This window comes from Ursus maritimus, unplaced genomic scaffold, assembly GCF_017311325.1.
Source record: "Ursus maritimus isolate PB19 unplaced genomic scaffold, ASM1731132v1 scaffold_20, whole genome shotgun sequence".
Taxonomy (NCBI): Eukaryota; Metazoa; Chordata; class Mammalia; order Carnivora; family Ursidae; genus Ursus; species Ursus maritimus.
The window spans coordinates 31,115,834-31,139,108 of NW_024424453.1; the positions used below are offsets into that span (position 1 = coordinate 31,115,834).

The 23,275-nt window shown below is 36.8% G+C and overlaps 1 protein-coding gene across 2 annotated transcripts in view; it reads left to right on the forward strand.

Annotated features, from left to right (window-relative positions):
* The first annotated feature begins 1,580 nt into the window (after positions 1-1,580).
* PIK3R4 (phosphoinositide-3-kinase regulatory subunit 4) overlaps positions 1,581-23,275 on the forward strand; it is a 76,012-nt gene continuing 54,317 nt past the window's right edge. The window contains exons 1-6 of one of the 2 annotated variants that reach the window (XM_008708795.2): positions 1,581-2,075; positions 2,836-3,615; positions 11,075-11,208; positions 13,002-13,584; positions 17,083-17,217; positions 19,083-19,304. In XM_008708795.2, the coding sequence (XP_008707017.1) occupies positions 2,883-3,615; positions 11,075-11,208; positions 13,002-13,584; positions 17,083-17,217; positions 19,083-19,304 (1,807 nt within the window). In that variant the 5' untranslated portion in view covers positions 1,581-2,075; positions 2,836-2,882. The remainder of the gene's footprint in view (positions 2,076-2,835; positions 3,616-11,074; positions 11,209-13,001; positions 13,585-17,082; positions 17,218-19,082; positions 19,305-23,275) is intronic. The other variant, XM_040636824.1, reaches the window with a different exon arrangement.

Here is a 23,275-nt window from a genome sequence, read left to right on the forward strand (position 1 = left end):
TTCTGAGTAGGTTTTAAAATCTAGGTATCACAATAATGATGGCTTGGCCTAGGCCCTGGAGAGATGGCAGTGGGTGGCTTCAAGGCATATTTTAGAGGTGGAATCATCAGGATGATGATACTGAATGGGGGTGGATGAAAGAGGGAGAGAGTGGAAAGATGTCTAGGATGACTTAATGCCTTCTAAATTTGTAGTTTGAGGAATCCAGTGGGTGGTAATGTTGCCTCCTGAGATAGGGAATAAGGGAGGAGGGATTGTTGCAAGGATGATAAAAAAAATTCAGTTTTGTGTTAAAATATTTTGTGCTTCAAAGGACACCACCAAGAAAGTGAAAAGACAACACAGAGAAAAACTATTTGCAAACCTGATAAGGGACTTATATCCAGAATACATAAAGGACTCTTAAAACTTAATAATAAAAGGACAAATAACCCAATGAAAAAATGGGCAAAAGATTTGATAGACCTTTTTTAAAGAAGGTACATGAATGGCCAATAATCACACAAAAAGATGATTAACAACATCATTAGTCATTAGGAAAATGCAGATAAAAACCACAATGAGATATTTCACACCCGATAGGATGGCTATAATAAAAAAGATAGAAACTAACAATAATAAGTGACCATATGGAGAAAATGGAACCCTCCTATATTGCTGGTAGGAATTTAAAATGGTGCAGTAACTTGGGAAAACAGTTTGGCAGTTTATCAGTCTGTTAAATGTAGAGTTACCATATGATTCCATAATTTCATTCCTATATGCTTACTTTAGAGAATTAACACCTGGCCACACGAAGCCTTCTACAGGAATGTTCATGGCAGCATTGTTCATAATAACCAAAAAGTAGAAACAACGTACCAAATGTCCACCAAATAATGAATGGATGAACAAAATGTGGAGTCTTTATACAATAGAATATTTGGCAATAAAAAGAAATTTAAGTATTGATACAAGTTACAACAGAGATAATCCTCAAAAACATGTGAGGTGAAAACAGTCAGTCACAAAGACTACATATTGTATACCATATATATGAAATATTCAGAAAAGGCAAGTCTATAGAAACAGAATATGGATTAGTAATTACCTAGGGCTGGGACGGGGAGGGGAAAGGGAGAGAATAGGAGTGACTGCTTATGATTACAAATTTTTTTTTTTTTGGGGTAATGAAAATGTTCCAAAATTATAGAGATGACTGAACCACTCTGTAAATATATAAAAAGCCATTGATTTGTATGTTTTAAACAGGTGTACTTTATAGTATGTAAATTATATCTCAATTAAGCTCTTAAAAAATTCAACTTGGGATATATTAGCTTTCCTAAACAAACCTGTGAATTCTCTTAGAGAACTCTGTTCTGGGGATGTCGGAAGCCTCGGAGTTTAGGGAACGATAGAAGACCAGGATGGGAAATAGAACATTTTATTTTCTTCCTCCAGGTGTTTAGCATGAGGCCACGCCCTTTCCTCGTTTCCTAGCAACCAACTCCCTTGCTACTTGCTCTCTTCCTCAAGCCTTACTTGGTCGTCACTTCCGCTCTGCGACAGGAAGTGAGGTCAGAGCCGGCAGCTTTCCCGGGAGTTCGGCGTTTACGGTGTCCGCGTTAGCTGGAGGAGTATTATTTCGCTGCTACTGGCAGCCTCCCGCTCTATCCCGAGTCCCACCTGCCCGCCTGGTGGTGAGGCTCTGGGAGAGTCTAGAGGTCTTCGAGGGTCCAGAGATCCGCCCGAGAGGAAGGTGAGGCCCGGGAACGCATGGCTCCCAGGGCAGAGTAGGGGACTGGCGGGGGCAACTCTCGGGGTATCTGTGGCATCCCTTCAGTTTGGCTTCGTTTATCTACTGCGACGCCGAGAGCTTCTCAGTTCTCCCCTGCGGACCACCTTGGTTTCTGGAAATTGGGACTTTTCGGCCTCCCTCCCCCAGCGTCCCGCCTCCTGCCTTTGAAGGAAGACCTCTCATACAGAAGGCTCGCCCGCCTGCTGACTCCCAGTCCCGCGCAGACCCCGAAGTGATCCGTCATGACCTCAGTGTGAGCTAGGGACCGACTTGTGACACTTTCCAGAGTCCTAGGGTAAATGTTTATATGTGCGCATGGTCGTGTGTTATGAGTGTCTTTTATTTCCTGCAGATTATGAGCTAGGAGAACCCTGGGCTGTGTTTGGCAAGTGTGTGTTGTGGTTTACTTTTCTTTAACATTTCTGCCAGGGTTTCTTCATTGTTCTTGCACATCAAACAACTTTATGCCGTCTGTTAGGTGGTGGGAATTAGCACACTGGAATTAGGCTGAAGGGCGCAGGAGTTACTGATTTATTTTTGAATCTTAAGCATGATCTTTGAGGAGTTCAGTGACCTATTTGATTTAGGCGATTTTTAGTCAGTTTTAAGTTCTTATTTTAAATTATTATTACTTTTTATTTTTATTTATTTTATTTTTGAGTCTTTAATGTGCTTGTGTCTTACATCCAAGACCACAGGTTCTTCTTGGACAAAGACTGTATCATGTAGTTCTGTTGTGACCCCCATAGCCCCAAGCACAATGCTGAACACATAGTAAAGGCTCATTAATTTTTAAACTTAAATGGCAGAAAATACACATTCTGACATATTGAAGGGGTCTATTTAAAGATAGTTCAGCTCCTGGAAAGGACAACATAAAATAACACGATCTTTTTAGATAAATGTGTTTAAAATTTAGAGGCTGCCTAGAAGACTAGATACAGTGCTTTCAGTGGAAGAGATATATGGTGCATCAATCTTTTAGGAAGAGAACACATAAATGATGGTATTTTATTGCTTGTATCTTTTCTTCTCCTTTTTTTTTTTTTTAAAAGTAGGTATTGAATCCTGACTTATTGACCCCGAGGTGCTTCCTGCCATTATGGGGAATCAGCTTGCTGGCATTGCTCCTTCCCAGATACTTTCTGTGGAGAGTTATTTCTCAGACATCCATGACTTTGAGTATGATAAGAGCCTGGGAAGTACTCGGTTTTTTAAAGTTGCTCGAGCGAAGCACCGAGAAGGCCTGGTGGTTGTGAAGGTCTTTGCAATTCAGGATCCCACATTGCCTTTAACCAGCTATAAACAAGAGCTGGAGGAACTGAAAATCAGGCTTCATTCTGCACAGAACTGTCTACCTTTTCAGAAAGCAGTAGAAAAAGCGTCTGAGAAAGCAGCCATGCTCTTTAGGCAGTATGTGCGAGACAACCTCTATGATCGCATCAGTACCCGTCCATTCTTAAATAACATTGAGAAGCGTTGGATTGCTTTCCAGATCCTGACAGCTGTGGACCAAGCGCACAAATCTGGAGTCCGTCATGGGGACATCAAGACTGAGAATGTAATGGTCACCAGTTGGAATTGGGTCCTTCTGACTGATTTTGCCAGTTTTAAGCCCACTTATCTTCCAGAGGACAACCCAGCAGATTTCAACTATTTCTTTGACACTTCGAGGAGGAGAACTTGCTATATTGCTCCTGAACGTTTTGTTGATGGTGGATTGTTTGCCACTGAGTTAGAATATATGAGGGATCCTTCAACTCCACTTGTAGACTTAAATAGTAATCAGAGAACAAGAGGAGAGTTGAAGAGGGCAATGGATATCTTTTCAGCAGGTATTCAAATTGGTCAAATTTTCCAAGGGGGGATGTGGATATATTTTAACTCTGGAACGTTGAAATGTAGCTTTTAGAAAATCCCATATGTTGAAAAATTATTTTCTTGCTGTCTCATACACTATTCAGATAGATATAGCAGTCTTTCTTTGGACATGTGTAAGTGCCTAGGAAATGCAGAGTAGTTCATTTATTCAAATATTTAAGAAATATTTGAACTCTTTTGTATGTATCAGGCACTGTTTTTTTTTTTTTTTTGTTTGTTTGTTTGTTTTTAAGTAAACTCTTGAAACTTACCCCCAGTGTGGTGCTCAAACTCATGACTCACGATCAGGAGTCGCGTGCTCTACCCATTGAGCTGGCCAGGTACCCCAAGGCACTGTCTTAAGTGCTAGAGATGGATGGACAATTATGTCCCTCTCTTCAAGGTGTTTACATTTAATGGGGAGGTAGACATGATATTGAAAAAGGACATTTCAATGCAGAGTGATTTGCTGTGGTGGTGATAAGCACAGGGTGCTGTTATAGGAGCATAGAAGTATTTATTAGTCTCCATGGTATGGGTGGAGAAGCAGTATTAGGAAAGCCCTCTTTATTGGAAAGATGATATAAGTTTTTTAAAGATTTATTTATGTGAGGCTGTGCTCACTTGTGCGAGCACTAGTCGGGGGAGGGGCAGAGGGAGAGAATCTTCAAGCAGACTCCCTGCTGGGCGGGGAGCTTGACATAGGGCTGGATCTCAAGACCGATGAGATTATGACTTGAACTGAAACCAAGAGTCAAATGCTTAACCGACTGAACCACCCAGGCGCCCCTGGAAGGATGTTTTTTTTTTTGTTTTTTTTAAGATTTCATTTATTTATTTGACAGAGAGAGACAGCCAGCAAGAGAGGGAACACAGGCAGGGGGAGTGGGAGAGGAAGAACCAGGCTCCCAGCAGAGGAGCCTGATGTGGGGCTCGATCCCAGAACCCTGGGATCACGCCCTGAGCCGAAGGCAGACCCCCAAAGACTGAGGCACCCAGGCGCCCCTGGAAGGATGATTTTTAAACAGAAGTGAAAGATGATTGGGAGCTGGCAATGGCAAGGATAGCTTGTTTCAGGCAGAGGGTGTTGCTTATACAAAGACCTGAAGACCAGAGCATGAGGCACTGATTTATTAGGACACTTTAAGTAGATTACTCTATCTGGAACATAGAGTGTAGAGTGTGAGGTAAGCAAGTCCCAGATCAGACAGGGTCTGGCATGCCCATGCTACCCTACAGGGGCATTATGTATTTTAGATTAACGCTATGGCATGGAGAGTGGATTGCAGGGGAGCTACCTTGGAGACGGGAAAACCAGTTACAAGTAAACTGCCGTAGTCCAGATAAGACGTGACCCTGACAAGCTTAAAGTTGTGACAGAATTGGAGAGGGAGTGGAAAAAAGAATACTTTAGAGATAATTAGTAGGTAGAATTGTTAGGACTTGGTGATTGATTGGTAGGTGAGGTCAAGGACACTGCTTTCACTCCGGCTTGGGAAATTGGGTGGATTTGCAAGATGGTCACTGACATAGGAGAAATAGGAGGAAGAACGGGTGAAGGGTGGGAAGATGATGAAGTCTCTATTAAGATATGTTGAGTTGAAGGTGTCCAGGGGATATCCAGGAGGAGATGTATAGGCAGTTGGTTATAAAGGTTTGGTGCATAGAGATTTGGGATGGAGGTGGAGATTTGGTAGTTACCAGGAAATAGGTAGTAATTGTAGCCAAGGGAATGGGTTTGTAACCAGGGAGAGTTTGTAGAAAAATGATTCTTAAGCTTTTTTGGATCCCCTTAAAGATTTTGATGAAATCGGTGGCCTTCTTCTCTAGAAGAAAGTACCATGTATTAATATACATTATTTCACATGCACAGACCACTTGAAGTCAGGCCACGGATTCTAGATTCTCTGTTAACTTTTGGGAAGAGAAATGGGCTGAAAATAGTATCCTGAGGCATACCGTGTGAACTCTGCATGAGTGCCATTTTTCATGAATTTTGCAAAGGTTGGGTTTAATCTTTTTCCCACCTGTAGGTATGCTGCAAAGAAAACGTAAATTGAGCTGTATTTTAGATTACTTAGGAAAAGTAACATAATGAAGAAGTGTATTTCACTGAGGGTATGAACAAGAATTGTTACACAGTTTTATAAACCTCTTTTGATCCGTTCAGCTCAGTAATCTGTGTCTGAGGTTAATACTGAGGGGTGTTTTTTGATAAGCTAGGTTTAGCCTCCAGGCTGTGAATGTGACAAGATTAGAAATGTAATTCATCAGAGTTCTGACTTTTTTGATCAGTGAATTTATCTAAATTTTTGGCAAACCATTTTTACTTTTAAAATATGATTTTGTAAATAGGTTTCCTTTAGCTTAGAAATGTGATCACTTTAATTTCGGGATCATTTATAGGCTTTTTTTTTTAACTGAGGTATAATTGGCATATAACATACTACATCCCTGTGACTTATTTATTTTGTAACTGGAAGTTTGTTAGAGTTTTAAAATTTCAAGGGTCGATGAAAAGTTTATATTTATCCTTTCTGTGTGCATTATAGTTCCATGAACTTACTCAGCATTTGTTTTTCCAGACTAGAGTCCTCCACTGTATTGGCTGAAGATAGGCCCTTTCATTTTTTTTGAAAGAAGTGGGTGGGCTCTGTCCACCTCGTACTGCTCCTAAGATTTGATGTAGGCTCTCTGGGTTTTGAATGTTACTTTTCTCCATCTTGATGCATATCCATGGTTCCTGGCTGCTAGTTTTGGAGAAGGGTATATATATTCTCTGTCTCTGGTCATATAAGTAGGCAGAACCCTTTTCCTGAAGATCTTTCATTCATTTGCTTGACAAATATTTGAGTATTATCTGTCTATTATGTATGAGACACTGTGTTGTGTACATGTTGGGAGTACGGCTCTGAACAAGACTGACAAAGTTTTTGCCCTTAAGGAGCTTATGTTCTAGTATAGTGGAGAATAAACAAGTAAAGAAGTTAATTTTCGTTAGTGGTAAGTGCTGTGACAGAGTTATGACTTTTAAGTGTTATGACAAAGGTTGGTAGGAGACTACTTTAGATAAAATGGTTAGAGAAGTCTATGAGAAGGTAACATTTGAGCTAAGGATTTAGTGTTGATGAAGACACCTTGAACAATTTGTTCCATCGGGAAATACCACCTAATAACACCTTTTCCAGAACAACATTCTAAAAGTCGCAAGAAAAAAGTCCTATATTCACCTCTGTATTAGTTTGCTAGGACTGCCATGACAAAATATCCCAAACTTGGTAGCTTAAAAATTTATTTTCCCTCTGTTCTAGAGGCTGGAAGTCCAAGATCAAGGTGCCAGCAGGAGCGATTTCTCCTGAAGCCACTCTCTTTGGGTTGCAGATGGCCGCCTACTCACTGTGTACTCACATGGCCTCTTCTGTGGTGCCCCTTCTTAGAAGGACTCCAGTCATAATGGACTTATGACCTCATTTAACCTTAATTACCTTTTTAAAGGCCCTAGCACCTTCATTTAGTCAGGTTACAGGTACTGGGTTGTTAGGGCTTAAATATATGAATTTTGGGGAGGGGGGGAGACACAATTCAGTCCATAACAACCTCCATTTAGTTGTAAATAGTCAAATGTAGCCTATGTTTCTTTATGACTTTTTACTTGGAAATTATTTCAAACTTATAAACTTTAAAAATTTGGAGAAGGGAATCCCCAGATTCACTTGGTTAACATTTTGCTCCTTGTTTTATCACCTGTACATTATTTTTTCACCCCACCCCACCCCCCATGATTTTTCCTGATTAAGTTATGTACATCCTGGCCGTTTACTTCTAAATACTTCAGTATATATTTCCTAAGATCCTCGTCTCTTACATAACACTTATGTAATTGTATGTTGCAGTTTTCAACTGCTGCAAATTTAACATTGATAACATAATTTACAATTTTAATGCTAATTTTGTTTTCGACCCAATAATGTCCCTTATAGCATTTTAACTGTTCCAGGACAGGACCCAGTCTAGGGTTTGGTATTGCATTTAGTTGTCATGTCTCTAACTTCCTTTGATGTGGAACATCTTCATAGCTTTTTTGTGTCATCATGACATTGACATTTTTTGAAGAATACTTCTCCCCTTAAATTTTTAAAAATTATTTTTATACTTTTTATTTTAAATGATAGAAGTTACAAAAATAGTGAAGAATGCTCCTCCCAGCTTCCCCACTAGTGGTATCTTATATGATCAGTACCACCTCAAAATCTGGCATTGACATTGGAGCATTACTGATAACTAGATACAGACCTTGAATAACTAGTTTTCACTGGCTTTTACCTGCATTGTGTGTGTGTGTGTGTGTGTCTGTCTGTCTGTGTCTGCGCGTGCGCGCACTCACGCATGTGCTCATGCACCTCACTCCACCCCTTTGTTTTTTCATAGGATGTACCTCATTTAGGGTTTGTCTGATTTTTCCGTTTGATTAGATTCAGGTTATTCATTCTCAGTATACTGTATATGTGATGATGCATCTTCACAGTATCACATCTAGAGACGAATGGTGTTTGTTGGTGATGTTAATTTTGATCACCTGGTCAAGGTCTTGCCTGATTCTCCCCTCCGTAGTTACCTTTTGTTTTTTTTAATCCCTTGCAACTAAGTAGCTTGTGGGAAGAAACTTTAAGACCATGCAAATCCACTGCCAGTCCTCACAACTTCCTTCTTGATTTGGCATCCATTGCTGATTCTTGCCTGACCCAGTCTTTACTTTGATGATTGCAAATGATGATTTTCCAACTCTGGTGCTTCCTCCACATTCACCAGTAGGCCATCAGCATTCTGGCATACTTAAGTGTCCTCTCTTTCCCCTCATTTTTTTTTTTTTTATTATTGGTATGGACTTATTAATTCCTGCACCCAGTTTGCCAGTATTTTTTGGAGGATTTTTGTGTTTATATTTATCAGGAATATTGGTCTGTAGTTTTCTTTTCTTGTGATATCTTCGTCTGGTTTGGTACCAGGGTAATTTTGAATGAGTTGGGAAGTGTTCCCTCTTCTCCTGTTTCTTTGGAACAATTTGAGAAGGATGGTTAAGTATTTTAACATTAGATAGACTGTGAAGCCTCTGTTAAGGCCTCTTGTCTTAGGCTTTTCTTCTGTGGAATGTTTATTATTAATTCAGTTTCTTTACTTATGAGGTCTATTCAGATTTTCTGTTTCTTTGTAAGTCAGCTTTAATCTGTATCTTTCCAGGAATTCTGTCCAGTTCGTTTAGGTTATCTAATTTGTTGGCATACAGTTGTTCAAAATATAGTTCTTTTCATTTCTGTAAGGTTGGTAGTGTGTCTCCTTCTTCATACCTTATTTTAGTAGTTTGAGACATCTGTCTTCTTAGTAGGAGTCTGTCAATTTTGTTGAGCTTCTCAAAGCACCAGCCTTTGATTTTGTCGATGTTCTCTGTTGTGTTTTATTCTCTGTTTCACAAATTTCCATGCCAGTCTTTTTATTCCTTTCCTTCTGTTTGTTTTGGTTTTAGTTTACTTTTCTTGTTCTTAGGGTTAAGGTTAGGTTGTTGTCCTGCACTCTTTTAAAATAGAGGTGTTCATAGTCCTACATTTCCTCTAAACACTGTTCAGTTGCATCCCATATGTTTTATATGTTGTGTTTTCATTTTCATTCATCGCAAAGTATTTTTCTACTTTCCCTTTGATACATTGGTTATGTAGGAGTGTGTTTTAATTTCTGCATATTTGTGAATTTTTCAAGCTTTCTTCTTTTATTGATTTCTTATTCCATTGTGGTTTGGAGGACATGATTTGCATGATTTCAGTCCTTTTAAACTTACTGAGGCTTGTTTCGTGGCCTACCATACGGTCTAACCTGGAGAGTGTTCCATGTGTACCTGAGAAGAATTTGTATTCGGCTGTTGTTGGGTGGAGTGTTCTTTTGATGTCTGTGTTAGATCCAGTTGGTTTGTTGTGTTGGTCCGGTCTTCTATTTTCCTTCTTGCTTATGGTGTTTTTAATAGCTCTTTTAAGTCTTTTATTCTAAAACTTCACACAAATAGGTAGAGATTAATTTAAGAACTTTACTGAGTGTTTATTATGTGTCAGGAACTGTTTTAGTTCCTGGAAATTTTTTAGTGAGCAAAATAGATGAAAATCCCTTCCTCAAGGAGTTTGCATTCTAGTGGGTATACAAGATGGTAAAGAGAATAAGTACGTAATATTTGGCAGTTGGTGGCTGTGGGGAAAAACAGCAGGGAAAGGAGAAGGGAACATGCCAGGCAAGAAGTATGGGGTAGTTGTGGTGGTGGGGCTTGCAATTTTAAACTGGGTACTTAACTTACTGCTAATAATATAAATGACATTTGATGAAGTATCTGAAGAAGGTGGAGGTATAAGTTAGGTGGACATTGGGGGAGTAGCATTCTAGGTAGAGAGACCAGCAGATGCAGAGGCTGTGAGCTAAGGTTATTTAAGGATCTCTTTAAGTCTTGTGAAATGCAGGGGTGCCTGGGTGGTTCAGTTGGTTGAGTGACTCTCGATTTCTGCTCAGGTCATAATCTCAGAGTCGTGAGATTGAGCTCCGCATGGGGCTCCACATCGAGTGTGGAGACTGCTTAAGATTCTCTCTCTCCCTCTGCCACCCACCCCCCATCCCACATGCATGTACATTTTCTTTCTTTTCCTCTCTTTTAGAAAGAAAAAAAAAGACTTGTGAAATGCAGGTCATATAATGATTCAGTGAAACTGCTTTGTCCTTTTCGGAATGTAGATAGATTTTTTTATTCCTTGTTTGAAGATTATGTAAGTGTGCAGTGATTGGGCTATCTTTCCTTCCCTCTCTAGTCTTATACCTATACTTCGTAGCACTCCTCACATGTTTGTTCACTGGTTTATTTTATGTCTGTTTTCCTAGAATGAAAGCTTCATGAGGGCAAGGATTTTATCTATTATATGCATGGCTAGTGTCTAGTGTATAGTAGATACTTAATAACTCTTTGTTTGACGGTGAATAAATGAGTTGTCAGGTATGACTTCTCAGTTCCCTATGAACTTAATGTCTAAAATAAGTCCATACTTAAAAAAAAATCATTATTTCTTGTGACTTGTAAACTATCTCTAAATGTATGTATATATTATACACAAACATTTTCATTTTAAATTAGAGAACTAGGAAGTAATTTCACTTGTTTTTTTTTTTTTTTTTTTAAGATGGAGAAATATTCAGTGGGCTTCTTTTGACTTTGCACTTTTAGAAACTGGTGATAAGGCAATGGACATTTTCCCAGTCTTGCTTGATCGTAGTTGTATGTTGCATTATAATTTTCAATTCAGTTTACTTCAGGTTTTTCGTTTTGAGTTTTGCGAATTCTCTGAATTGTTGATCTGTATTAAAGATATCTTGCATTGCATTTTTAATGGAATTATATCTGTTATTTTCCAGGTTGTGTTATAGCTGAGCTTTTTACAGAAGGTGTACCACTGTTTGATCTCTCTCAACTTCTGGCTTATAGAAATGGACAGTTTTTCCCGGAACAAGTGCTAAATAAAATTGAAGATCGCAGTATCAGAGAATTGGTAACTATGCTACAAGTATTTTCCATTAGGTGTTAATAGAATTGTGTTCTCACTTTGCATTAGAAAGCTCTCTGGAATTTTATGAATTTAGAACAAAGGAATAAAACCCCATAGACAATTATGAACAACCTATTTTTATTTACTTTGTTAGGGAGAAGTATATAATACTTTATCTCTTTTCAGGCACAGAGCTCATTTGACTAAATTTTATGTGTGTATAAAACATGCATGATGTTATACACACAGACACATACACACACATGTCTTCAGCTCTGCTTGGATAGACTTGGGAGGAAGTAAAGAGGTGCCTAGGGGTTAGAGATGTTGTCCAGGATAGAGCTTGCTAGTAAGAAATGAAGAGGACATATATCTAAAATGAAAGAGACAGGAAACATCAACTTGAATATAATGCAGTAATATAGGGCCATGTCATAGAGAAACACCTTGCTTGGTATGTCTCTCTTGAGGCTGTTCTGGAAGGGAAGGCTATAGAGTCACTAATTACTATAGCAGAGCAGATAGGAGGAAGTCCGTGGGAGATCCCATAAGCCATATATCCACCTTACTGTTTGAGGGGATCTTTATTAAGTCCATCCATACAGTAACTGATTGACCCCCAGTCATGGAAAGTTATATTAAAATATTCTGTAGTAAGGTAGGGAAATACAGAATACATTTTGATTTCTCTTAGAAATGCCAAGTATTAAAAAATAAGATGTTTTAGAGGAAGCCAGTTTAGCTCATGTTCAGTGAACAGTGTACTGGATTAGGAGTTGGTATACCTGGTTGTTCTGTCTTTGGGTATGTCACTCATTTGTCATGTTGCATTGGCTAAGTGACTTCATGAATTTGGGCCTGCATTTTCTTAACTATGAAAGGAGTGAATCTGATGAATCTTTAAGGCTTAATCTGAATGTAAAAGGAATTCTATTTAAGCCACTTTTCCTGATATTTATAGTGCATTTGATTCCCTGCAAGTTCAATGCTAGGTGCCTATTTAGAATATAAACAGAAAGCGCAAATAACTAGATATATTTTTATGATATTTTAAGTATTTAAATAATGACTGATTCACTCTGAAGATCTAGGAAAATTAAACTGTGCTCTGTATACTGAAAGAAAATTATTTCCCTAAGATGCCAGAAAACATATGATAAATTCAAATCAGTCAGGTATATCACTTCTAGGGTTTGTAGGATTTAACATCTCTTACACTACTTGAGAAGTTTAAACCACTGATTCCCTTTTTGACTAGATCCTAGAACTACACTTAAACTATGTGTTCCCTTGGACTCGTGGTATTAAGACTCTAAATCAGAACTCTGATATATAAATAGATTTTAGTGGTTCTGTGATTCTTTTAGAATTGTGTGTAATTTTATATGTAAACATTTTGTGTATACATTTTTTTCTGGAGAAAACCCCATTGTTTCCTCAGATTCTCAGTGGTATTACCCCACTCAAAAATGTTTAAGAATCCTTGAGTTGTGGGCAGCAATGTATTACTCCCCTGTTTTAATAAGTGGGGAATGCTGAACAGGGTATATCCCCTCTTTATGTGTTTGGGTCATCTGTAATACATTACTATATAATTTTCTGTTGCTTTGTAGGATAGTAGTAGAGTCTTATATTGTGGTCAGGTTCTGAAAGTAGTTTGAAAGGCGAAGATTGAGAAGAGTCAGAGTTACCTGAAAAATTCTTTATGTCATGTTTAAGTTGCCCTTGTAGCTTTCATCTGATTTAATCTGCTGTTCTCAAATCTATTTTTTACTCCCTTTCTCCCCTTGATGTAGGTAACTCAGATGATTCACCGTGAGCCAGATAAACGTTTAGGGGCAGAAGATTACCTAAAGCAGCAGCGTGGCAATGCTTTTCCTGAAATATTTTACACATTCCTTCAGCCCTACATGGCCCAGTTTGCCAAGGAAACATTTCTTTCTGCAGATGAGCGCATTCTGGTTATACGGAAGGATTTGGGCAACATTATTCACAATCTCTGTGGACATGATCTGCCAGAAAAAGCAGAAGGAGAGCCTAAGGAAAATGGGCTGGTTATCTTGGTGTCTGTTATAACGTCCTGTCTGCAGACCCTTAAATACTGTGATTCCAAACTTGCTGCTTTGGAACTTATTCTCCATTTGGCCCCAAGATTAAGTGTAGAAATTCTTTTGGATCGTATTACTCCATATCTTTTGCATTTCAGCAATGACTCTGTTCCTAGAGTGAGGGCTGAAGCCTTGAGGACATTGACCAAAGTTCTTGCTCTTGTCAAAGAGGTTCCTCGCAATGATGTCAATATCTATCCGGAATATATTCTTCCAGGCATAGCCCACTTAGCCCAAGATGATGCTACTATTGTTAGACTAGCCTATGCTGGTAAGAGTTTATTGTCCAAGTAATAGCTGCTCATATTTTTGAAGTTAGTGACTATAATACATCTTGTTTCTCTGATTTCTTTGGGAATTCCAAGAATGAATTATAGTCCTGAACTTGTGTACATTTTAATAATTTTTGTAGGTAATCTGTTCCTGGGACTCAACTTTTGGTTGTACTGATTTTTGAAGTGATCAGAATTATCAAGTGAAAGTATGTAATACAGAATCCCGTGATTTTACTGGGTATACTACATTTAATTTGGAGTGAGACTAATGTTTACAAGTATGTTCTGATTTAGTGTCTTTAGGTCTTTATGAACTTTTTCTGATCAGATATGCTAGTTTGAGTATCAGTTGTAGGATACAAGTCTATTGCCATTCAAAAAGATGAATTTTGCTGGATAATTTGGTGTCGAAAGAACCTAGCCAATACCAGATTTTAAGGTCCTTTTAGTTACTGTAGTGCTTAAGATGTATGGCTTCTTTGTGATGAAGCATAACATATCCACCTGTTCTATTTGTAATTCTTACTCATAAAATTAAGGTACAGATTCATGTTGTTAGCTCCCCAAATTGATTCTGCATACTTTTTGCATGGAAAATGTCACTGAAACATTAGTATAATTCATAATCTATTTTTAATCTGGAAATCAGAGATTCTGTTTTGGTCTTTGTAAATAGTACATAAAGTGTGGTGATGATATTGTCACTGTTTTGAAAGGTACTTGCTAGGTTTATTAAATTTACTATTTGCCTGTCATTATTTTAATGGAGCATATGAAAAATGGTCGTTGGACTTGGGCCTTATCTCTAGGTACAACCACAAAGTATGGTTGTTGGGTTGTTTCTCTCTCTCTCTCTCTCTATATATATATATTTATTTATTTATAGTTATCCATTGCCTATTATTTATGGTTTCTGGTTTCCGTAACTGTATAGGTATACTTGTCAGGACTAGAAAATTCAGGATTTCTTTAAGACAAGTACATTTGAGTTTATAATTTATAACAAAGCATATTTATAATTCACTTGGCAAACAAGTAATTAAACCAGAAAAAAATAAATAAAAGCTTATAGGTTTTAAAAACAAGCTGTATCTTTCTTTAGAGTTTTGTGACCTATTGTTGGTCTTAGTTTGTTCTCAGTTGTGTTAAATGGGTAAGGTTCTGATGTGTAGGTGCTGTATTAACATAGTGACAGTCAATTACTAATAGTGATAGCATAAAAATAATAGCTACTATTTATTGAAAAACCCGTGTCAGAAAATGTGCTCAAGGTTGCAAGGATTAGTTGCAAGAGATACATAAGTTTTAAGATAGATTTCAGATTCTAAGATATATGGAGTCTAAGATTCTAAGATCTATGTATCTTTTGCAACTAATCCTTGCAACAACCTTGAGCAATAGATGTTATATTACCTTCATTTTACAAGTGAGGAAATTGGCAATGGGAGAGGCTAAACAATATGACCTAAATGTATCTGGTCTCATTCTTTCTCAATTCTCAGAGCTGCTGGTCTCTGTACCTTGACTCTGAAGCAACTCTGCTTTTCTTTGGTCTCCTGGGTCTTCGTGGTGAGAGTCGGTGATAACCCAGGGTCAGTGATGGTACCTTGCGCTGGCTTAGTGCATGATAAAGCTGCCTTTTTTTCAGTAGAGCTAGAAGTCTATTTGAATTTTTATGGTTAAGTATAATTAAACCACACATGTCAGTAATTACAAAAGTTTAAAATCAATTTTTAAATGTCTTTTACAGTATTGTTTTTAAACGTAGAGGTGGTATAGATTTGTATCTTGAGTAAACTTTCAAGTGTGTTGTGGTTTATGAACTTAAATGGGGAAATAGGCATAGTTCTCAGATTTTAGAAGTGCCCAGGAAAGTAAAAGACTTTTCCTATTAAAGATACATCCATTAAAGTGGGGACATTCATCTGGAATTTGACTTATTATCAGAGGATGGCCAAAACTCTCCCATCTTTAGGGTGAGCAGGCATTACAGGGTACTCATGTCTTAGGTTCTTAGAGGTAAATTTTTGTTCTTCAGAGCAATGTTGAACCTGTTGGGGGTTGGGAATGGGTGGGACTCCATGATAAAGGTAATCACTGCATTTGATAGAATCAGCAATCTCAACTCTTGTGAGATGCACCTCAATTGTAGTGGTATTAAAAATAAAGGAAAAAGTGAGTCTTACAATTGATATTAGTTAATTAAGCTTTAATGTTCAGTGCTATTTACTGCTAAGGAAAAGAGTACTTTTCCTGGTACAGTCATGTTAAGCACAGAAATGGGAGGGAAAGAAGGATAGAGACACAGGCATAAATAAAAAATGGAAGGGAGAAGAAAGTGTCAGCAGATCTGATAGCAAATGTGACAGCAGAAATTAGAAGTAGATATTTTCACAGTGGTAAGGAATATCAGACAGTCTTTGGAGATTGTAGAGAAAGGAGAACGTACAACTGCAGAAACGTGGCAAACAATCTCATACTTTGGTTCATTAAGAACTTCAGAGTATCACAAGAAAAGCAGTCTAATATTAAATGGTTGATTCAGTTTGGTAATACCTCTTTGAGGTAGATGTGATTTATGTATGTGTGAAACATATGTTAAGTAGCCAGCTAGTAAGTGTCAGGGGCAGAGATTTAAGCTGGGGTCTGTGTGATTCTGAAGCCCAGCTTAGCCTGTTATTTTAATGTGAATGTTTGTCAGTCTAATGTATATCTCTCACCTGTTAAGATACTGTTTATAGGTCTCTGTAGAAGTATTAAGCTTTACCCTCAGTAGATTTGAATGCTATATTTTGGGCTGTTTTTGTATTTTTTCCCCAGTTTTATTGAGATACAATTGACTTACATCACTATATAAGTTTAAGGTATAAAGTGTAATGGTTTGACTTACACATATTCTGAAATGATTATCACAAGTTTAGTTGGCTTCCATCCTCATAGGTACAATAAAAAGAAGCAAAAACAGAAAAAAGTTTTTTCTTTGTGATGAGAACTCTTAGAATTTGCTCTCTTAACTTTCATATATATCTTACAGCAGAGTTAGCTGTAGTGTTTATGCTGTACATTTTTGTATTTTTAAAAGAAGTTTATGTTTCATTATTAAAAACTGTTAGCTGTAGGGGCTTTTGGGTGGCTCAGTCAGTTAAGTGTCTGCCTTTGGCTCCGGTCATGATCTTGTAGTCCTGGGATTAAGCCCACATTGGGCTTCGTGCTCCGTGGGGAGTCTGCTTTTACCTCTGCCCATCACCCCACTCGTGCTCTTTCTCGCTTGCTTTCACTCTCTCTCAAATAAATAAATAAATAAAATCTTTAAAAAACTGTTAGTCGTAGATGATGAGATTAGTTACCAAAAATCTGATTAGGTTAAATGGTAATTTTCGTCCTTAGTTTTATGATTATTATTTATATGTATAAAGACAGGAAGGAAAAGGTATAAACATTACAAGGATTTAAGATTATAATCATAAATTTTCCCCTTTTTTTTTTTTTTATAGAAAACATAGCTCTGCTGGCTGAAACAGCTTTGAGATTCCTGGAATTGGTACAGTTAAAAAATCTCAATATGGAAAATGACCCAAATAGTGAAGAAATAGATGAAGTTTCGCATCCCAATGGAAATTACGACACAGGTAGTATGATTTTCTCTTCAGATTTTTTATTTGGAATGAATTACTAATGTGGACTTGAAACTCATTATAGTTTTTGTGTAAGATGAAAGAATACTAGAATACTATATATATATCTATATATATCTTTTTTTTTTTTTTTAAGATTTTATTTATTTATTTGACAGAGATAGAGACAGCCAGTGAGAGAGGGAACACAAGCAGGGGGAGTGAGGAGGAAGAAGCAGGCTCATAGTGGAAGAGCCTGATGTGGGGCTCGATCCCATTACGCCGGGATCACGCCCTGAGCCGAAGGCAGACGCTTAACCGCGGTGCCACCCAGGCGCCCCTATCTATATATATCTATCTATATATATAGGAAAGGTCCCTGGTATTTCATTGTTCTCTCTACTCTGGTACACTGTTTTCTAACCAGAAAATGATCAGCTTGTTGCCACAGATTCTAAGCTCAATTGTTTTTCAGCCACAATTGATTTGTTAACAGTAAAGCTAGCTGAATTGTATAATTCTTACAAGAGGAAAGAAGAAAACATTGACAACATCATAGCTAAAGAATCTAAGCCTTTTCTCCTTATGTGAATATACTTTTGAGTGTCCTCAATCATATACTGTGTTTATGTCGTACTCTCAATGATTTATGGATCAAACCCCACACCTTTTACTTTAAATGAACAGGTGAGCAGACGGTAAACTCTTTGAGGTCAAAGTTCCTGTCTTATGTTTCTTTACATACAAACAACTCTTAGCAGGCTTTTAATTAATGTTTATTGAGTTAAAGATTTAGAAGTAAAATAATACACTTAGATCTGTTCTAGGATATTTCTAGTTCAGGAAAACTAGAGAAATCTAGTTTTCAGATTTTTATGCTATACACAACGATAATGGCTCTATCACGTGTTAGGATGGCATCATTTTTAGACAGCATATATTCTCTGCAGTTGAAGATAGTGGAATAATTTTGAACTTATAGAAGAATGTATCAGAAATGAAATCCTCGCTTTTTTCATGGAATTACTTAGAAAATAATACTGTCCTACATTCTATAACCATGTAATTGGATGTTTATAGATAATGAAGTTAGGTGTTAAATCTTTTTTGGAATTAATCTAAAGTTTATCTTAATGTGAGCATAGTATGTTGCACATCAGACCACCTTTTCTCTTGACAGTGGCTGCACCAGGAGTGGCATCTTCCCCCATTCATTTAGCCAGCAGATAATTGATAAACATAAGCTCTGCATTAGGCAATTATGTGCCTGCTCTAAGCACTAGAAATATAGTGGTGAATAAGACAGAAAAGATCCCCTGTTGAGCTTACATTTTAGAAGGGAAAGGAAAAAGGGAGGGTGGGTAGGAGATAAAGTCAGAGAAGAAGGTGGTGGCCTGATTATGTAAAGCCTTGACAGGATTTGCAGTGTATTTTCTGCTTTCTAAAAATTTAGTAAACTGACCTTAAAAATGCTTTCTAAAAGTATTAAATTGTGTCATCAGTTTATATCCCTAACCAGTCTAGTATTTTGAAGTCCTTGATCAAGTTGGTTTTATTGATGTCTGTATGATCTTTTTGGTGCTTTCCCATAGTTTTTCTCCTTGAGCCTCAAAAATAGATCTGCTTAATTAATGAGATGGTAACCATGCTTGTGGCATCTGCTAATCAGGATGTTGTTCTTCAGTTTATATTTTGGTTTCCCATCTATCCTTCAGAGGTTTGAACAGTGGAAAAATTTAGTGATTATAGACTTTTTATGGTGGCTTCTCTAATTGTTCTTTTTCTCCAAGGAGTAAGAAAGAAGACTAGGTCTATATCTTGGGGGAAAAAAACTGATCCTATCTTTACTATTTTTTTTTTTTTTTTTTTTTTTTTTTTAGAGCTGCAAGCCTTACATGAAATGGTCCAACAGAAAGTTGTCACTTTGCTAAGTGACCCTGAAAATATTGTGAAACAAACCTTAATGGAAAATGGAATAACACGGCTGTGTGTATTCTTTGGACGTCAGAAAGCCAATGATGTTTTATTGTCCCACATGATCACTTTCCTAAATGATAAGAATGATTGGCATCTGCGTGGAGCTTTTTTTGATAGTATTGTTGGTATGTTTTTCCATTTGTTTTAAAATATATCTTTAAGATTTTGAATTATTCTCTCAAACAGTACTTCCGTGAGGTCTGAAAGATAGGTGACAAGACTACCAATTTCATTAATAGTGAAATGAGCTCCTAGTGTTTCTCTCTGTCTTTATGCTGCTTTTTTTTTTTTCTTTTTTAAAGATTTTATTTATTTGACAGAGAGAAAGACAGCCAGCGAGAGAGGGAACACAAGCAGGGGGAGTGGGAGAGGAAGAAGCAGGCTCCCAGCAGAAGAGCCTGATGTGGGGCTCAATGCCAGGACTCTAGGGTCACGCCCTGAGCCAAAGGCAGACGCTTAACGACTGAGCACCCAGGCGCCCCTTTATGCTGCTTTTGGATGATGAAAGTATCTTAGCTAATCAAGGGATTGGTTAATTAAATTATGATACATTCATATGAAGGAATATCATGTGGTCATTAAAAACAGTGTTTTAAAAGAATATTTAATGACCTGGGAAAGTACCATTAAATACTATTAAAGTAACCAAAGTATTCGTTGTATAAGGTAACGTAACAAATATGTTTAAAAAGAAGTCTGGAATATACTAAGATTTGTATAGTGATTATCTCTGGGGCTGGGATTATAGGTAATTATTTTCTTTATGTTTTGTCAAATTTTTTATAGTAAACATGCATCAGAAAGTAACTTTTACGATCAGAAAATAATAAGCTACAAGTATGAATGAAAATCAATTTAGTTAGGAAGAAAAGTAAAGCTTGCAGACTATGCTTTGTGTAAACTGAAAATTTGTGAAAAATTAAGTAGTTTTTTTTCTACTTTTTTCAAAATGTTAGTTTTTTGTTCATTTGTTTTTCAGATTCCTGTATAAGTGAAATCATATGTTATTTTTCTTTCTCTGACTTATTTCACTTAGCATAATACCCTCTAGATCCATCCATGGTGTTACAAGTGGCAAGATTTCATTCTTTTTTGTGGCTGAGTAATATTCCACAGTGTACAAGGATTCCTTTTTCTTCATATCCTCGCCAACACTTTATGTTTCTTGTCTTTTTGATTTTAGCCATTTTGACAGGTATAACATGATATCTCATTGTGGTTTTGATTTAATTTCCCTGATGATTAGTGATGTTGAGCATTTTTTCATGTATGTGTTGGCCATCTGCATGTCTTCTTTGGTAAAATTTCTATTTAGGTCCTCTGCCCAGTTTTTAATCAGATTATTTATTTGGATGTTGAGTTGTATAAGTTCTTTATACATGGTGGACATTAACTCCTTATGAGATACATCATTTGCAAGTACCTTTTCCCATTCAGTAAATTAACTTTAGTTTTGTTGATGGTTTCCTTCACTGTGCAAAAGCTTGATTTTGGTGTAGTCCCAATTGTTTATTTTTGCTTTTGTTTCTTTTACTTGAGGTAACTTATCTAGAATATGTTTCTATGGCCCGTGTCTAAGAAATTACTGCCCATGTTTTCTTCTAGGAATTTTATGGTTTCATATTTTACATTTAGGTCTTTAATCCATTTTGAGTTTATTTTGGTGTATGGTTTAAGAAAGTGGTTCAGTTTCATTCTTTTGCATGTAGCTGTCCAGGTTTCTCAGCACCATTTATTGAAGACACTGACTTTTCCCATTGTATATTCTTGCCTCCTTTGTCACAGATTAATTGACCATATAGGTGTGGATTTATTTCTGGGCCCTTTATCCTGTTCCATTGATCTGTGTGTCTGTTTTTGTGCCAGTACCATACCGTTTCGATTACTACAACTTTGCAGTATATCTTGAAATCTGGGAGTGTGATAGTTCCAGCTTTGTTCTTCTTTCTCAAGATTGCTTTGGCTATTTAAGGTCTTTTGTGATTCTATACAAATTTTAATGTTATTTCCTCTGGGTCTGTGTAAAATGTTGGCATTTTGATAGGGATTGCATTGGATTTGTAGATTGCTTTGGGTAGTATGGACATTTTCACAATATTTTTCCATCCCATGACCATACAGTATCTTTCCATTTGTTTGTATGATCTTCAGTTTCTTTCATCAGTGTTTTATAGTTTTCAAAATCCAGTTTTTCACCTCCATGGTTAAATTTATTCCTAAATTCTTTTATTAATTCTTTTCGGTGCAATTGCAGATGGAACTGTTTTCTTAATTTCTCTTTCTGCTGCTTTGTTATTAGTGTATAGATTTGCAAGATTTCTGTGTATTTTGTATCCTGCAATTTTACTGAATTTATTTATTTTAATAGTGTTTTGGTGAAGTCTTTAGAGCTTACTATATATAGAATCGTGTTATCTGTAAATAGTGACAGTTTTACTTATTCCTTACCAATTTGGATGCCTTTTATTTCTTTTTCATGTCCAGTTGCTGCAGCTTAGACTTCCATTAATGTGTTGAATAAAAGTGGTGAGAGAGAGTGGACATCCTTGTCTTTTTCCTGTTCTTAGAGGAAAAGCTCTCAGTTTTTCACCATTGAGTATGATGTGGGTTTTTTATGTATGGCCTCTATTATGTTGAGGTATGTTTCCTTTAAACCCACTGTGTTGAGAGTTTTTATCATGAACAGATGTTAAATTTTGTCAAAATGCTTTTTCTGCATCTGTTGAGATGACCATATAATTTTACTCTTTGGTTTACTAATGTGATATATTGATTTGCAAATACTGAATCATCCTTGCATCTCGAATAAATCCCACTTGATTGTGTGTGGTGAATGGTTGTTTTTTTTAATGTATTGTTGAATGCTCATTGAATGGGTTGCTCACATTTTGTTGATGATTTTTGCATGTGTGTTTATCATAGATATTGGCCTACAGTTTTCTTTCTTTCTTTCTTTCTTTCTTTCTTTCTTTCTTTCTTTCTTTCTTTCTTTCTTAAATTGTGTCTTTGTCTGGTTTTGGTATCAGGGTAATGCTGGCCCCATAGATTGTATTTGGAAGCTTTCCTTCCTCTTCTGTTTTTTGGAATAATTTGAGAATAGGTATTAAATCTTCTTTGAATGTTTGGTAAAATTCACCTGTGAATCCATCTGGTTCTGGACTTTTGTTCTTTTGGAGGGGTTTTTTGTTTTGTTTTGTTTTTTTGTTTTGTTTTTGTTTTTAAAGATTTTATTTATTTGAAAGAGGCAGAGATAGCATGAGTTGGGAGAGGCGGAGAGGGGAAGGGAGAGGGACAAGCAGACTCCATGCTGAGCAGGGAGCCCAACTTGGCGCTCCAAAAACACATCTGAGCCGAAACCAAGAGTCAGCCACTTAACAGACTGAGCCACCCAGGTGCCCCTCTTTTGGAGTTTTTTGATTACTGATTCAGTTTCATTACTAGTAATTGGTCTGTTCAGATTTTTTATTTCTTCTTGGTTTACTTTTAGAAGATTGTATGTTTCTAGGAATTTTATCCATTTCTTCTAGTTTGTCCAGTTTGTTGGCGTATAATTATTTGTAGTTCTCTTTTATAATCCTTTGTATTTCTGTGGTGTCAGTTGTTACTTCTCCTTTGTTTCTGATTGTTATGAAATAGTATATGCCAAAGCCATGGTATTATGGTTACCAAGTAACCTTTTTTTACGTCATTTTGCCCATGATTGTAACAGCTTATCTGTTAGCTTAAATGACTGAAAAACTATTCTACACATTGGAAAGCTTCGCTGGTACCTGAACTTTCTCATGTAGTTGCAGAAAGCTGTAGGGCTTAGATTTTGGTTCCCAATAATCTACGAAAATAACTGCTAAACGGTTTGCCTTTGTTTTTTTCCCAAAAAATAAAAAGAGAAAACAAACTCATATAGCAACAGTATCGGTATTTTTGCAAATGCTGCCTTATAATGTTTTTGGAGAAAATGGTACTTTTCCCCTTTTGAAAAGTTTTGAAATTGTATGCTGTTCTTGCTTTGTTACTATTGGAGATTATTATTATCTCTCCTCTTTTCAGACATCTTTATAGTTAAAAAATTAAAATTTTTTGATGTATAATTGATATA